At 62.9% G+C, this 17,147-nt stretch overlaps 1 protein-coding gene across 1 annotated transcript in view; it reads left to right on the forward strand.

The window, feature by feature from the left end:
* MUC2 (mucin 2, oligomeric mucus/gel-forming) overlaps positions 1 to 12,192 on the forward strand; it is a 31,474-nt gene extending 19,282 nt beyond the window's left edge. Inside the window, exons 36-55 of the mRNA XM_068976458.1 lie at positions 243 to 899; positions 3,186 to 3,869; positions 4,523 to 4,828; positions 5,093 to 5,301; positions 5,595 to 5,769; positions 6,194 to 6,441; positions 6,885 to 7,068; positions 7,352 to 7,577; positions 8,253 to 8,431; positions 8,681 to 8,750; positions 8,870 to 8,970; positions 9,075 to 9,106; positions 9,637 to 9,814; positions 10,012 to 10,116; positions 10,334 to 10,374; positions 10,544 to 10,666; positions 10,765 to 10,863; positions 11,502 to 11,541; positions 11,750 to 11,876; positions 11,970 to 12,192. Coding sequence (XP_068832559.1) covers positions 243 to 899; positions 3,186 to 3,869; positions 4,523 to 4,828; positions 5,093 to 5,301; positions 5,595 to 5,769; positions 6,194 to 6,441; positions 6,885 to 7,068; positions 7,352 to 7,577; positions 8,253 to 8,431; positions 8,681 to 8,750; positions 8,870 to 8,970; positions 9,075 to 9,106; positions 9,637 to 9,814; positions 10,012 to 10,116; positions 10,334 to 10,374; positions 10,544 to 10,666; positions 10,765 to 10,863; positions 11,502 to 11,541; positions 11,750 to 11,876; positions 11,970 to 12,192 — 4,007 coding nt within the window. The remainder of the gene's footprint in view (positions 1 to 242; positions 900 to 3,185; positions 3,870 to 4,522; positions 4,829 to 5,092; positions 5,302 to 5,594; positions 5,770 to 6,193; positions 6,442 to 6,884; positions 7,069 to 7,351; positions 7,578 to 8,252; positions 8,432 to 8,680; positions 8,751 to 8,869; positions 8,971 to 9,074; positions 9,107 to 9,636; positions 9,815 to 10,011; positions 10,117 to 10,333; positions 10,375 to 10,543; positions 10,667 to 10,764; positions 10,864 to 11,501; positions 11,542 to 11,749; positions 11,877 to 11,969) is intronic.
* The last annotated feature ends 4,955 nt before the right edge of the window (positions 12,193 to 17,147 follow it).

Genomic DNA, 17,147 nt, shown 5'->3' on the forward strand with positions numbered 1-17,147 from the left:
AGAGACCACCGCCCCCACCACAACCACAACCACAGGGACCCCAACCCCAACACCCACCACCAGTCACCCTCCCGCCCCATCGACCACCACCACAACCACCATCGTCTTTCCAAGCACCCCCAGCACATTGCCACCCACAGTGACAACCCCCAGTACAACAGCCACGCCTACCCGGGAAACCACTATCACCCCAGCCACAACCACGTCTACCACAGAAGGGACCACCATGGTGCCATCAACCTCTCCGTGTCTGCCGGAGTGCAGTTGGACCGGCTGGCTCGATTCTGGCAAACCGAACGATACCGAAGCAGGTGAAGACGTTGAATCCCTTGAGAACATCTGCCAGAGGGGCTGGGTAGCCAACATCTCCTGCAGAGCCGCCGTGTTCCCCGACACTCCCCTCCAAGAGCTTGGACAAACTGTGGTGTGTGACACCTCTGTTGGGCTTGTGTGCAAAAACCAGGACCAGAAGCCGGGCGGAGCCACCCCGACGTCTGCCTGCCTCAACTACGAAATCGACGTCTACTGCTGTTTTGTTCCACGTAACTGTGTCTCCACACCTTCGACCACCACTACGGAGACCCCAGCTACAACACCCTCCACGGCTTCAACTGGGACTCCAACGCCAACCTCTAGCACCACCTCAAGAGAGACAACAACCACCACACCCACAACCACAGGGACCACAAGCCCGCCATCTACCACCACTACGACAGAGACTGCAACCCCAACACCCACCCCCACAGGGACCACCACCCCCACCACCACCACAGAGACCACCGCCCCCACCACACCCACAACCACAGGGACCCCAACCCCAACACCCACCACCACAGAGACCACTGCCCCCACCACAACCACAACCACAGGGACCACAACCCCAACACCCACCACCACTACGACAGAGACTCCAACCCCAACACCCACCCCCACAGGGACCACCACCCCCACCACCACCACAGAGACCACCGCCCCCATCACAACCACAACCACAGGGACCCCAACCCCAACACCCATCACCACTACGACAGAGACTGCAACCCCTACACCCACCCCCACAGGGACCACCACCCCCACCACAACCACAACCACAGGGACCACTGCCCCCACCACACCCACAACCACAGGGACCCCAACCCCAACACCCACCACCACTACGACAGAGACTCCAACCCCAACACCCATCACAGAGACCACCACCCCCACCACAACCGCAACCACAGGGACCACCGCCCCCACCCCCACCACAACCACAGAGACCACCACCCCCACCACAACCACAACCACAGGGACCACCGCCCCCACCACAACCACAGGGACCCCAACCCCAACACCCACCACCACTACAACAGAGACTCCAACCCCAACAACCACCACAGTGACCACCACCCCCACCACACCCACAACCACAGGGACCACTGCCCCCACCACACCCACAACCACAGGGACCACAACCCCAACATCCACCACCACTACAACAGAGACTCCAACCCCAACACCCATCACAGAGACCACCACCCCCACCACAACCACAACCACAGAGACCACCGCCCCCACCACAACCACAACCACAGGGACCACTGCCCCCACCACAATCACAGAGACCACCACCCCCACCACAACCACAACCACAGGGATCCCAACCTCAACACCCACCACCACAGAGACCCCAAGCCCTACATTTACCACGACTACAACAGAGACTCCAACCCCAACACCCACCACCACAGAGACCGCCACCCCCACCACAACCACTACCACAGGGACCCCAACCCCAACACCCACAACCACTCCAACAGAGACTCCAACCCCTACACCCACAGCCACAGAGACCACCGCCCCCACCACCACCACAGAGACCACCGCCCCCACCACAACCACAACCACAGGGACCCCAACCCCAACACCCACCACCACGGAGACCACTGCCCCCACCACAACCACAACCACAGGGACCACCACCCCCACCACAGCCATAGAGACCACCCCCCCAACCACATCCACCACCACAGAGACCACCGCCCCCACCACAACCACAGAGACCACCTCCCCCACCACAACCACAACCACAGGGACCCCAACCTCAACACCCACAATCGCAGAGACCACTGCCCCCACGACCACCACAGAGACCACTACCCCCACCACAACCACAACCACAGGGACCACCGCCCCCACCACAACCACAAACACAGGGACCCCAACCCCAACACCCACAACCATGGAGACCACTACCCCCACCGCAACCACAACCACAGAGACCACTGCCCCCACCACAACCACAGGGACCACCACCCCCCCCACAACTACAGGGACCACAGGCCCCACCACAACCACAACCACAGGGACCCCAAGCTCAACACCTACAACCACAGGGACCCCAAGCCCTCCATATACCACGACTACAACAGAGACTCCAACCCCAACACCCACTACCACAGAGACCACCGCCCCCACCACAACCACAACCACAGGGACCCCAACCCCAACACCCACCACCAGTCACCCTCCCGCCCCATCGACCACCACCACAACCACCACCGTCTTTCCAAGCACCCCCAGCACATTGCCACCCACAGTGACAACCCCCAGTACAACAGCCACGCCTACCCGGGAAACCACTACCACCCCAGCCACAACCACGTCTACCACAGAAGGGACCACCATGGTGCCATCAACCTCTCCGTGTCTGCCGGAGTGCAGTTGGACCGGCTGGCTCGATTCTGGCAAACCGAACGATACCGAAGCAGGTGAAGACGTTGAATCCCTTGAGAACATCTGCCAGAGGGGCTGGGTAGCCAACATCTCCTGCAGAGCCGCCGTGTTCCCCGACACTCCCCTCCAAGAGCTTGGACAAACTGTGGTGTGTGACACCTCTGTTGGGCTTGTGTGCAAAAACCAGGACCAGAAGCCGGGCGGAGCCACCCCGACGTCTGCCTGCCTCAACTACGAAATCGACGTCTACTGCTGTTTTGTTCCACGTAACTGTGTCTCCACACCTTCGACCACCACTACGGAGACCCCAGCTACAACACCCTCCACGGCTTCAACTGGGACTCCAACGCCAACCTCTAGCACCACCTCAAGAGAGACAACAACCACCACACCCACAACCACAGGGACCACAAGCCCGCCATCTACCACCACTACGACAGAGACTGCAACCCCAACACCCACCCCCACAGGGACCACCACCCCCACCACCACCACAGAGACCACCGCCCCCACCACACCCACAACCACAGGGACCCCAACCCCAACACCCACCACCACAGAGACCACTGCCCCCACCACAACCACAACCACAGGGACCCCAACCCCAACACCCACTACCACTACGACAGAGACTCCAACCCCAACACCCATCACAGAGACCACCACCCCCACCACAACCACAACCACAGGGACCACCGCCCCCACCACAACCACAGGGACCCCAACCCCAACCCCCACCACCACTACAACAGAGACTCCAACCCCAACACCCACCACAGAGACCACCACCCCCACCACAACCACAACCACAGGGACCACCGCCCCCACCACAACCACAGGGACCACCGCCCCCACCAGAACCACAACCACAGGGACCCCCACCCCAACACCCACAACCACAGAGACCCCAAGCCCTCCATTTACCACGACTACAACAGAGACTCCAACCCCAACACCCACCACCACAGAGACCACCACCCCCACCACCACCACAGAGACCACCGCCCCCACCACTACCACGACAGGGACCCCAAGCGCAACACCCACCGGCACACCTCCCACCAGCAGCACAGCCGTGGAGCCCTCCAGCACACCCCTGACCCCGACGCTGACAGTGCCGACGGTCACTCCAGTGGGAGGCACCACCCTTCCAGGCACGTGGGCACCGGTGTGGTTGTGTACTCATGCTTGTTCCTCCCATCAGGGGCGCAGCTCAGCTGCTGGGACTTCAGACAGGCGCCTCCACTCTTCCCTGGGAATGCAGTTCCCAGGAAGGTTTTAGAAGGGCTCACTGGCCGTCCCGCCAAGACCTGCGGCCAGGTGCTCACGGAGGTGCTGCCCCTCGGCCTGTGCCTGCCCCCACGGGATGTCTTTCCTTGGGCACGGCTGCCCGTGGCCCACATCCTCTCCCTATAGCTGTAGGATGGGCTTTGTGGGCAAAGCCACCCTGCGGGAGCCACCGAAAGGCCTGGGGCCTCGTGGGGAGTCTAGGCTGCTGGTCAGGCACCCTGGGAGCCCCTCCTCTGTTCCCCACTCCCACCGGCACTTCCCCACTGGGGCATCAGGGGCCAGTGGCCAGCCCCTCCGGATGGAGCAGTGTACCGTGGTCGCCTTCTTGTTACACACCCCGAGGCCCGTGGGCCTGACGCCCCGCCCAGCCCCGAGGCCCGGAGCTGGGACGTGGATGGGAGGCCTCCATACCACGTGCCGTGCCTCCAGGGGGCTGCCTGCATGTTTGCTGCCAGGCCACCTGTGCGCTGAGAAGAGTGGACCCCCTCAGCCCTCACTGCACCCTCCATTCTTACAGGCTCGCCAACCCTGGGTCCCACCTCCTCGAAGACCACCCCCACCCCTGGTTCCACGACGAGGCCGCCTTTACTCAGCACAAGCCCTACCTCCAGTCCCACTGCCACGCCTGTGTCAGCCACCTCCACAGGCGCCCCCACACCAACAGGACGCCCGTCGACCCCGCCGGAGACCCCCAGCACCTGGACCTCCAGTGTGTCCACCTCCACTGTGACCCCAGCAACCTCCCCCCTCGTTACCACCAGCGGGGTCACCCCCTCCAGCTTGCTTCCATGCTGCTTCTTGAATGGGACCTACTACGCCCCAGGTGCGCAAGCTCTTCCTTCTGATTCAGCAGTGCAGGCTGGTGGCGCTTGGGTTCCCGGTGCTTGGGGGTCACTCAGAGGTCTACACTGGGAGCTTGCTTGGGAAGCTGGGTGCTGGGCCTGGGTGGATGTCTCCATGGCCAGCCCCACGAGCTGCAGCCACAAATCAGGGGGCAGTGGGAAGTGTGGGCTTCTCTCTCCTGGCCTCTGGGGGAGCCAGCCTGAGTGCTCGGGGGCGGCATCAGCACTGGTCTCTCCCCTTGCAGGCGAGGTGGTGTACAACGGCACGTATGGAGACACGTGCTACTACGTGAACTGCTCACTGGAATGCACGCTTGAGTTCTTCAACTGGTCGTGCCCATCCACACCCACCCCAACACCCAGCCCATCCACACCCACCAACCAAGAATCCGGGACATCTACCGCGCCAGTGCCCGGGGTCCCCGGGTGCCCGGACTTGGATCCTCCCAGGCAGGTCTGTGTCTCCAGCGGCTTTTGTTGCCTTTGACGTCTAAAGCCCCATGTGCTGCCTTCCTGTAGGTCATGACCTTGCCCCTGTGCCCCACACCAGCCCCAGTCAGGCCAAGGCTTCACGCAGCCTGAAGCCTTCTCCCCCTGGCTGGCTGCCCTCCTGGACAGGGTCATCCTTGGCTCTCAGCCTCCTGGGCAGGGCTGTTAGCTACTCACCCGGGGCCTCGCCAGTGCGGCCCAGCCCTCCCGTGTGAGCCAGGCTGGTCCCGCTGACCCCGTGTCCTCCCCGCACGACAGGAGAACGAGAGCTGGTGGATGTGTAACTGCACGAAGGCCACGTGCAAGTACAACAACACCGTGGAGCTCGTGAAGGTGCCGTGCGAGCCCCCACCCATGCCCACCTGCACCAACGGCCTCGCGCCTGTGCGCGTCCAGGACCCCGACAAGTGCTGCTGGCACTGGGAGTGCGACTGTGAGCCCGGCGCCATGGGGACCCCACCTGCTCCCGGGGGGCGCTGCAGACCCCAGGGTGTCGTGCTGGCTTCGGTGGCTGGGTGCCCACGGAGAGTCAGGCCCTGGTCTGGAGTGGTTTCTCCCACCTCCTGCTGGCTCCTCCTCTCGGCCACGGTCCAGGAAAGGGCGGGGCTGGCCTGGTGGAGGGCAGCCACTGCCGAGAGCAGGGCACAGAGGAGGCGTCGGGACCGACGCTCAGGGCTGCTGTGGGCCGAGGGGTGCTTGCCTTCTCGGGGCCCAGATGCCCCGAGTGCCCCGGGAACCAGACTGCAGGGCCTTCCGCAGTTTCTGCCTGCCCTTCCCACCCGAGCCTTGAGCATGTCCTGTCCCCGTCCTGCCCCCAGCTGGGGGCGCGACCCGGGCTCACCCCACGTCCTCTGCAGGCTACTGCACTGGCTGGGGGGACCCGCACTACGTCACCTTCGACGGGCTCTACTACAGCTACCAGGGCAACTGCACGTACGTGCTGGTGGAGGAGGTCAGCCCCAGGGTGGACAACTTCGGCATCTATGTCGACAACTACCACTGCGACGTCAACGACGAGGTGTCCTGCCCCCGCACGCTCATCGTGCGCCACGAGACCCAGGAGGTGCTGATCAAGACCGTGCAGATGACGCCCATAATGGTGCAGGTACGCTGGGGGGGGTGGTCCACGGTGGGCGCACAGGTGCGGGCCTCCTCACGCGGCGGGAGGCTGGGCTGCCCCCGACCCAGAGCCAGGCTTGGAGAGGTGCTCCATGGACACATCTCACGGGCCCTCTGGAGGCCTTCAGGGGCCCCTTGACCTCTGCTGCTCACGCCCCTACCACTCACCCTGGACACAGGTCTCTGCGGCAGGCGCCCCCTCCCTGAGGACAGGGGCTCTCTACACACCATGTAGGGAGTCCTACCCCCTTTCGGGGTCCCCAGGCCTCCCGGGGGGACCCTGAGGACGGTGCCCCTGCCACCTGGCCCCTGGGATTAGTCAGGACAAAGATCTGGCCCAGTGTGATGGGAAGGAAGCAGGGAGGGGGAGGGGTGGCCCCCACGGCTCGCCCTGCCCCCTGACGCCCCACCCCGGGGTTCCCACCGCAGGTGCAGGTCAACAGGCAGGCCGTGGCGCTGCCCTACACCAAGTTCGGGCTGCGGGTGTACGAGTCGGGCATCAACTACATGGTTGACATCCCCGAGCTGGGCGCCCTCGTGTCCTACAACGGCCTCTCCTTCTCCATCCGGCTGCCCTACCGCCTGTTCGGCAACAACACGAAGGGCCAGTGTGGTGAGCCCCTGACCGCCGCGCCCCACCTGGGGAGGACGGCCTGGCAGAGGCTGGCCGCGGGAGCTGCTCCCCAGGGGCGGCTCCGCACACTGCTTAGGCCCCCATGGGCCCCCGGCCGCGTCTGGGTCTGGCCCCTGTGGGAGGCCTGTCGGAGCCGTGTCTGTGCCCTTAGGCCCAGCCAGGTGCCCTCCAGGGACCTGGGCTGGAGCGGGGGGTCCTGGGGGCTTGCCCTGCTGGACGGCTGGGCCTGGTGTGTGTTCACGTGGCCTTCCCACCCGCACAGGCACGTGCACCAACAGCACCTTGGACGACTGTGTGCTGCCCAGTGGGGAGAGCATTGACAACTGCGAGGTCGCAGCTGACTCCTGGGTGGTGAACGACCCCTCCAAGCCACGCTGCCCCCACACCAGCTTCGCCACCAGGCGCCCGGCCACCTCGCCCTCGGCGGGCACCAGCAGCTTCCCCCCGAAGAGCTGCGCGTCTCCACTCTGTGAGCTCATCAAGGACAGGTGATCGCCCTGGAAGCCGCACCCCCACCTGGTCTGCCACGGAAAGGCCGCTGGCGTGGGGCCTGGGGCTGGGAAGGCAGATGGCAGTCACAGCGGGGCCAGGACTTGGGCCCCTGCAGGGTATCCAGGGCCCTCTGTGACTCCTCCACATCCCGTCTCTCCTGCCTCCTGAGATGGTGCAGCGTCTGCTGAGCTTGAAGGCTGGGGTAGACCAGTTGGCCTGGGATAGAGTTAGCGTCCACAACTGGTGCTGGGGAGGGGAATTTGGGCTTAGAGAGGGGGCCAAAGCCGGTATCTGTGGGAGCGAGCCCCTCACCCCCAGAGGTGTGTGCGTGAAGGCCAGGATGGCCACTGCTGGCCTTGCTGGGGGACCTTGGCACCTGGTGACCACTTAGACGCAGACCTTCCCTCTCTGGGGGCCGAGCACAGTGCTCTTCCTCTGGCCTCAGTGCTGGCTGCCGTGGCCTCAGGCCAGCCGGTGCCCCCGAGGCCAGCCCGAGCCCCCGAGGCCACCCCTGATGCTCTGCTCCCACCCTCAGCCCACAGGCATTTGTCTGGTGGTACAGGCTGAGTTGGGCCCCTGAGGGGGTGCAGCCCAGATGGAGGTGCCAGGGCAGGGGGACGTGAGAGGCTGGGGGCACCGGCCGGCCCGTGACCTGCATCCCTCCTCCACAGCTTGTTTGCCCAGTGCCACGCCCTGGCGCCCCCCCAGCACTACTATGAAGCCTGCCTGTTCGACAGCTGCTATGTGCCCGGCTCGAACCTGGAGTGCGCCAGCCTGCAGACCTACGCGGCCCTGTGTGCCCAGGAGGGCATCTGCGTGGACTGGCGGAACCACACAGGCGGGGCCTGCCGTGAGTGCCCTCCTGCTCGCCCCAGGCTCAGCGGGAATCCTGACGGGGGTGGGGGGCCAGGCCGCCTGAAGACGGGCCGTGCTAACCCCTGTGGGGCTGGACCCTCGCCTCCTGGCTTGGGACAGCTTGAGGGGCAGAGGCCATGCTCAGCCTGCGTGGGCTGGGGTCCCATGTGGGAGGGGCTGGGCGGCGGTCAGTGGGGGTGGGGTGGGAGCCCAGGCCCCGCCCTCTGACGCTGCCCCTCCCCAGCGGTGACATGCCCCGCCCATCGTGAGTACCGGGCCTGCGGCCCCGTGGAGGAGCCCACCTGTAAGTCCAGGTCAGTCACGGTGGAGGCGCTGGGACGGCTTGCTGGCCCTCCGCCCTGCTCCGGGCAGCCCTGTCTGGGCCTGGTGTTCCCACCCGTCCCCACACCCGTCTCCTGATGCCCTCCCCCAGCCCCTCCGAGCCGAACAGCACGCGCCTGGTGGAAGGCTGCTTCTGCCCCGAGGGCACCACCAGCTACGCGCCCGGCTTCGACGTCTGCGTGGACCTGTGCGGTAGGCTGCCCGCCGCGCGGCCTCTGCCCTCCCCTTCCCGGGGCTGAGCCCAGAGCCTGCGGCAGGGGCTCGAGCTCACAGGGCCTGTCTCCTCTCTCTCCTAGGCTGCGTGGGGCCGGACAACGTGCCCAGAGAGGTAGGCCACCCCCTGGGCGCCGGGGCCAGGCCCTCCCACAAGCCCTGCATTTTGCGGGGGGCGGGATGGGGTGGAATGAAAACCTGGAACCCTCAGAGGCAGAGTAATGAGTCCCTGGAGTCCTGGAAGGTTGAGCAAGCGCGGGGCCCATCCGCCCGCCCCTCTGCGCGTCCGCCTGCCCGCCCCGCCCATCCACCCACTAGCCGCCCCGCCCATCCGCCCACTAGCCGCTGGATATTCCGGCTACACCTGCGGCCTGTCTGCCCTGTGGCGTGCGTGTCTCCTGCGCACGGCTGGTTCTTTAGCTCTGCTCTGCGTGAGCCCCGCAGACACACCTGGTGCCTCCGGCACGCGCCAGGCCTGCGGGCCCACGGGAGCAGGTCCCAGCCCTGGTGTGAGTGTCCTCCCCAGAGCCGGCCCCGGGCACTTGGAGGTGGGGAGGGCTCGGGGTTTCCCGCCAGCCGCTCGGTGGGCCTCGCTGGCACGGTGCTGTGTCGCGCTGACCGGGGCCGGCTCCCCCTCCCCCGCAGTACGGGGAGCACTTCCAGTTCGACTGCAAGGACTGCGTCTGCCTGGAGGGCGGGAGCGGCATCATCTGCAAGCCCAAGACGTGCCGGCCGGGGCCCCGGCTGGAGTGCGAGGAGGACGGCACCTACCCGCTCACGGAGGTGGACCCCGCCAACACCTGCTGCAACCTCACCTCCTGCAGTAAGGCCCCCGCCTGCAGGGCGCGTGGCAGCCGGGCTCGTGCGTGGTCCCAGAGGCCGGGGCCTCAGGCGTGTCTGCAGGGCGTGGGTGCTGGGCAGGCGGGGGTTGAGGGGGCCCGGGGCCCACCCTGCCCGGGGCAGCGTCCAGGGTCAGCGGGCAAGGGGCCGCGCTCACCGGCGTGTCCCCGCTGCCTGCAGAGTGCAACGCCAGCCTGTGCAGGGAGAGGCCCCCTCTGTGCTCACTGGGTTTCCAGGTGAAGAGCGAGATGGTGCCCTGGAGGTGCTGCCCCCTGTACTCGTGTGGTAAGTGGGCCGGGCCGGGCAGGAGCGAGGCCTAGGGTGGGCAGGGCTCTGGCTGGGTGTGGGGGGCAGAGGACGGCTGAAGGGGCTCCTGCCTGGGGCCTCAGGGTCTGCCTGGTGGAAGCATCCAGCCCCACGCCCCCATGCTGTCCACCGGATGTGCGTCCACCCTGGGGTCCGGCAGGACAGTCTGACCCTTGCTCTGGTTCTTTCTCCCAAGTGCCCAAGGGCGTGTGTGTGCTGGAGCATGCCGAGTACCAGGTGAGGCCTGCCAGCCGTGGGGAGCGGGGCGGGGGCGCAGAGGGGGCTTTGAGGGCAGGGTCCTGGGCAGGCTCAGCTGGTGGGGGCCCCCCTCCCGCGATGGGGCGACGTCTTGGAGGAGGGGAGGCGCCGTGTGGGCCCGCCTCACCCACCCTCCCTGTGCCCGAAGCCTGGCTCTCCAGTCTATTCATCCAAGTGCCAGAACTGCGTCTGCACCGACCGCAGGGACAACGCCACGCAGCTCAACGTCATCAGCTGCACCTACGTGCCCTGCAACACCACCTGCGGCCCGGTAAGCAGCCCCAGGCCCTGCGAGCCGGGCCCGCCCACCCTGACGCCCCACGGCCCTTCCTCTTCCCACGCCAACCCCCCACCCCTGGCGTCCCGCAGGGCTTTGAGCTGGTGGACGCCCCCGGGGAGTGCTGCAAGAAATGCGAGCAGACTCACTGCATCGTCAGCCGGCCCGGCCAGCAGAACCTGGTCCTGAAGGTGCGCCCTCCGCCCGAGCCCGGGGCCAAGCTGCGGCCCCGCCCCCGCCCGCAGGGCCGAGCACGTCCTGCCTCCCATCAGGACACCTGTCATGGGGTTTTGGGCCCTCTGGGTGGCTTCTCCAAGTCAGGCCACCGCTGTGGGACATGGACCATCTGGGGACTGTGGGCCGCGGGTCCCTGGGCCCCTCCTGGTGTCGCTGGCTCTGCAGCTCTGGGCCTGTGGGCCGCACTTGGCAAGGTGGTCAGGGAGCTGCCTGGGGGGCTCCCACCAGGCCTCACACAGAACTCCCCCCACCCTGTCCCGCAGCCCGGAGACATGAAGAGTGACCCCCTGAACAACTGCACCTTCTTCAGCTGCGTGAAGATGCACAGCCAGCTCATCTCATCCGTCTCCAACATCACCTGCCCTGACTTTGACCCCAGCACCTGCGTCCAGGTGAGCAGGCCCGTCACTCCTGGAGTGGGGCCCGGATGTCCGGGGTGGGGGGTGCCGGGCTCCGTCGCAGGACGTGGCAACAGCTGCAGGCTCCACTCTGGGCCCGTCTGCAGGAACTGCCCCTCCCACCCTCCTGGCAGGGGCGGCACTGTCACCACTGGGGGGGGTCTGGGGTCCCAACCGCCTCTCCTTCCCCCTAGGGCTCCATCACGCTCATGCCCAACGGCTGCTGCAGGAAGTGTGAGTGCAGGCCTCGGCGGGCGCTGACTTTGAGGACATCACCTGGGGTGCCCAGGAAGCCTGAATCCCTTCCAGGAGCCCATGACAACCCAGCTTGCTTGAGGGCCCTGGAGTGGGTGGCACTTGGGAAGGCGGGAGGAGGCCGCAAGGGAGGCAGGAGGGCCGCGGAAGGCGGAGACCCCCTCCCAGCCTCTGCCTCTCTGCCCAGGCATCCGTCGCAATGAGACCAGCGTCCCCTGCGCTGCTGTCCCCGTCACGAGGGAGATTTCGCACAACGGCTGCAACGCGTCGGTCTCCATGAATGACTGCTCTGGGTCCTGCGGGACCTTCGCCATGTGAGGCCTGGGCGCCGGGGCCTGGTGGGGGCAGGGTGGGGGAGGCTGTGCCCACCCCAGTGGGTGGCGGACCCTGACCCCACCTTCCCCCAGGTACTCGGCCGAGGCCCAGACCCTGGACCACAGGTGCTCCTGCTGCAGAGAGCAGCGCACCAGCCAGCGGGAGGTGACACTGCGGTGCCCGGACGGGGGCACGCTCCGCTACACCTACACGCACGTCGACAGCTGCCTGTGCCAGGACACCCTGTGCGAGCTGCCCGCCCAGCGCAGGGCCCGGCGCTCCTCGCCCCTTGGGGTGGCCCCCGGGCGGGGGTGAGGGGAGGGCCCAGCTCCCACCGTCCCACGTCCCCTTCCTGCTGACCCCCTCAGCTGCCTCACCTCCTGAGCTGACTTTCTCTCTGCACATATTTATTTTCTGAGCCTTTGTTCAATTCTTTGCTTTCCAAAATAAACTTGGGCAGAGACGCCGTGCTGGTGTGCTTCAGTAGTGGCTGGGGACCTGGGTGGGCTGCTGGGCACAGCCCAGGTCTGGCCACTTCCAGGGGGGTGCTTGGGGCCTGGCCGCCAGGCTCTGCACACGGGACATGGGGGAGGCTGTACACAGATGCCTGTCCCGCCTTTGGCATGCACAAAGCCCTCGCCGCGCCTTCAAGATGCTGGAGGCTGCCCCTGCGGGAGGCCCGCCAAGCCTGAGTTTGTGGAAAAGGAGCCACTGAGCTGCATTTGCCCCTGTTTGTGTGCGTGTGAGTGTGTGTTTGCCTATGTGACCTGTGTGTGAGTACGCACACATTTGCATACATGCGTGTGAGATGCACTTCCTCCTGGGGGAAACAGAGACAGGCCTGGTCCTGAACCACACCCCACCGTGTGGCCTTACGGGTCCTCCCGGGCCGCCGTGAAGCGTTTGGCAGGGCCGTCAGACCCTTCAGACCAAGCTGACGGAGCTCCAGGGGGCTCTGGGGACCTGGCCTGGAGGCAGCCCTGTGTGTGCCCACGTGTTCAGCTGCCCACGCGTGTATACATGTGTCCACCGCCCACACGTGCCCACGTGTCCACTTGCCCGTGTATGTTGCGTGTCCGTCTGCCCACGTGTGTCACACATCCGCTTGCCTCTATGTGCCCACCCTCCCGCATGTGCTGGGGAGCTGCGCTGTGAGCTGGCCGAGCCGCCAGAGTGGGAGTTCTAGGGAGGGACCATCCGACTCTTTGTGGCCGAGGGCAAGGCTGGTGGCCAGGGACCCTGAGGTTGGGAGGCAGCTGGGTGCCTGGGTGCCTGGGCTGAAGGCCCTTGAGCACAGTGCCATCTGTGGGCATTGTTGGAGGCCTAAGAGGAGGGTGCCGACCCCCTGCTACGGCCCCTAGCACCCTTTACCCCAGACACCTGTCTGCCACATTAACGCCTGAATGATGGATGGGCGCTGGGAGAAGCTGCTCCGGGGCCAGCAGGCTTGCCCAGGGCAGACCCAGGCCCCCCTCCCATCCACTGCCCTCTCCTCGGCCGCCCGGCTCCCTCCCGGCCCACCCCCCACGGACACCAGGTCAGGACCCCACAGCAGCAGCCCCAGCCTGGGTCCTGGCTCCCAGTGACCCCAGGAGCTCACATGGCTGCTGGCCCTGCCCTGTGGACTCCTGGGTGGTCAGTGGGCCTGGGTTGGTCTTGGAGCTACCACGTTCCTCCCTGGAGCAGAAGTTTGCTAAGGCGATGGGGGCTGCCCGCCCAGCAGCATGGCCACGAGGGGGTTCCGGGAGCCTGAGAACCAGCCCTGCACCTACCTCAGGCTCTGAGCTCTTCCTGTGCCCGGCCTGGCCGTGGGGCCGTGAGCTCTGGAGCACCAGCCCTGGGGCCTGCAGGACAGGAGTCGGTGGCAGGAGCTGCGGCCTGAGGGGATGGTGTGGGAGCCTCAGGCTCTGCCCAGCGTCCGCCTCCCAGGGCCCCTGAGAAGTGGGGGCTCCCAGGTGACCGGGCGGGGGTGGGCTGCACTTCCGGGCCCGCTGGTTTAAGCCCAACAGCCCTGGCTTGTCTCTTCCGGACACATGGGTTTCATGAGGTTTTGTTTGGAAGGAGGTGTTTGACGACCATCAGCAGGCCCAGGCCCGGAGGAGTCAGGGGCCGCCTCCCGCCCTGCCCACGCTGGGCAGATGGGCCAGAGAAGGGCTGAGCCTGTGTGCGCACGCCTCAGTGACCCCAGGCTCCCCCTGCACCCCAGCGGGGGCAGGGAGGTGGGAGGTGGTGGGTGCTAAGTCACTTCAGTCGTGTCTGACTCTGTGACTCTGGAGTGTAGCCCTCCAGGCCCCTCCAGGCTCCTCTGTCCACAGAATTTCCCGGGCAGCAATCCTGCAGTGTGTGGCCATGCCCTCCTCCAGGGGCTCTTCTCTACGTAGGGGCTGAACCCACACCTCTTACTTCCTGTGTTGGCGGGTGGCTTCTTTACTGTTGGTACCACCTGGGGAGCCCAGGGGGTGGCATCAGCTCATCACCTTGCTTCTCTCAGGTCATCAGTTTCTGCCCCCACCCCCATTTTTTGGTGAGGGCTCTGAGGGTCCGCCGGACACCTGCACAGTGGGCAGCGACCCTGCCCCTCTGCTCTGGGGGCAACTGCCTTGGCCCACCCACCAGGCTCTCGAGCAGAGCTGTGACAGGGGAAAGGCCTGAGATGGTAAATGTTCCCCACTACCTGGAGGGCCCAGCGTGACGCCTTTGGTAAATGGGCGCTTCCTGGCAAGAGCTCTGGGGAACAGGTTCCCTCCCCACCAAAGCCCCTGCAAATGGCCCACCCAGGTCACAGACATGTAAGAGGGGTGTTGTTCAATCGCTCAGTCATGTCTGACTCTTTGTGACCCCATGGACTGCAGCACACCGGGCTTGCCTGCCTTTCACCATCTCCTGGAGCTTGCTCAAACTCATGTCCATTGAATCAGTGATGCCATCCAGCCATCTCATCCTCTGTCGTCCCCTTCTCCACCTGCTCTCAGTCTTTCCCAGAATCAGAGTCTTTTCCAGTGAGTCGACTCTTCACACAGGTGGCCAAAGTATTGGAGTTTCAGCTTTAGCATCAGTCCTTCCAATGAATATTCAGGACTGATTTCCTTTAGGATTGGCTGGTTGGATCTCCTTGCAGTCCAAGAGACTTTTAAGAGTCTTCTCCACAGCCACAGTTCAAAAGCATCAATTTTTTTGTGCTCAACCTTCTTTATGGTCCAGCTCTCACATCTGTACATGACTGCTGGGTAAACCATAGCTTTGACTATATGTACTTTTGTTGGCAAAATGATGTCTCTGCTTTTTAATATACTGTCTAGGTTGGTCATAGCTTTTCTTCCAAGGAGCAAGCATCTTTTAAATTTCATGGCTGCAGTCACTGTCCACAGTGATTTTAGAGCCCAAGAAAATAAAGTCTGTCTCTGTTTCCATTTTCTCCCCATCTATTTGCCATGAAGTGATGGGACTGGATGCCATGATCTTTGTTTTTTGAATGTTGAGTTTTAATCCAGCTTTTTCACTCTCCTCTTTCACCTTTTTCAAGAGGCTCTTTAGTTCCTCTTTGCTTTCTGCCATAAGGGTGGTGTCATCTGCATATCTGAGGTTATTGATATTTCTCCCGGCAATCTTGATTCCAGCTTGTGATTCATCCAGCTCAGCATTTCATATGATACACTCTACATATAAGTTAAATAAGCAGGGTTACGATATACAGCCTTGAGGTGCCCTTTTTGAACCAGTCTGTTTTTCCATGTCCGATTCTAACTGTTGCTTCTTTACCTGCATACGAGTTTCTCAGGAGACAGGTAAGGTTGTCCAGTGTTCCCATCTCTTGAAGAATTTTCCACAGTTTGTTGTGATCTGCACAAGCAAAGGCTTTTGTGTAGTCAATGAAGCAGAAGTAGATGTTTTTCTGGAATTCCCTTGCTTTTTCTAGGATCCAATGGATGCTGCAATTTGATCTCTGGTTCCTCTGCCTTTTCTAAATCCAGCTTCCACATCTTGAATTTCTCAGTTCATGCACTGTTGAAGCCTAGCTTGAAGGATTTTGAGCATTACCTTGCTGGCGTGTAAAATGAGTGTAAAGAGTTAAATGTGCAGTAGTTTGACCATACTTCGCATTGCCCTTATTTGGGATTGGAATGAAAACTGACTTTTTCCAATCCTGTAGCCATTGCTGAGTTTTCCAAATTTGCTAGTATATTGAGTGCAGCACTTTAACAGCATCATCTTTTAGAATTTGAAATAGCTCAGCTGTATTTCCATCACCTCCACTAGCTTTGTTTGTAGTAATGCTTCCTAAGGAATCAAGATTGCTGGAAGAAATACCAACAAGCTCAGATATGCAGGTGATGCCATCCTATGGCAGAAAGTGAAGAGGAGCTAAAAGAGCCTCTTGATCAGGGTGAAGGAGAGTGAAAAGCTGCCTTAAAACTCAACATTCAAAAAACTAAAATTACGGCATCTGGTCCCACTACTTCATGGCAAATAGATGAGGAAAAAGTGGAAACAGTGACAGATTTTATTTTCCTGGGCTCCAAAATCACTGTGGATGGTGGCTGTGGCCATGAAATTAAAAGATACTTGCTCCTTGGAAGAAAAGCTATGACAAACCCAGAGTACTAACAAGAAGAAACATCGCTTTGCCGACAACGGTCTGCACAGTCAGGGCTGTGGTTTTCCATAGTCGTGTATGGATGTGAGAGCTGGACTATAAAGAAGGTTGAGCACCAAAGAATTGATGCTTTTGAACTGTGGTGCTGGAGAAGACTCTTGAGAGTCCCTTGGACTGCAAGGAGATCCAACCAGTCCATCCTAAAGGAGATCAGTCCTGAATGTTCACTGGAAGACTGATGCTGAAGCTGAAGCTGCAATACTTTGGCCACCTGATGCGAAGAACTGACACATTGGAAAAGACCCTGACGCTGGGAAAGATTGAAGGTGGGAGGAGAAGGGGACGACAGAGGATGAGATGGTTGGATGGCATCAGCGACGCGATGGACATGAGTTGAGCAAACTCCGGGAGTTGGTGAAGGACAGGGGAGCCTGGCGTGCTGCAGTCCAGTGGGTTTCAAAGAGGAGGACATAACTTAGCAACTGAACAACAAGACTAGAAGGAAATATTACTCATTTGTTAAGGGATATTGATCAAAAAGGACAGCAAACATCAGGTTTAGTGCTGGGGCTTTAGAATCACTCCATGGAAGGCCTGGTGAGTGTGTCCTGCACCGTCCAGCACGCCTCTCAGGCCCTGGCAGAAGCACCGGGAACACGTGGCGGGGGGCCCAGGT

The sequence above is a fragment of the Capricornis sumatraensis genome, chromosome 8 (assembly GCF_032405125.1).
Source record: "Capricornis sumatraensis isolate serow.1 chromosome 8, serow.2, whole genome shotgun sequence".
In the NCBI taxonomy this organism is placed as follows: Eukaryota; Metazoa; Chordata; class Mammalia; order Artiodactyla; family Bovidae; genus Capricornis; species Capricornis sumatraensis.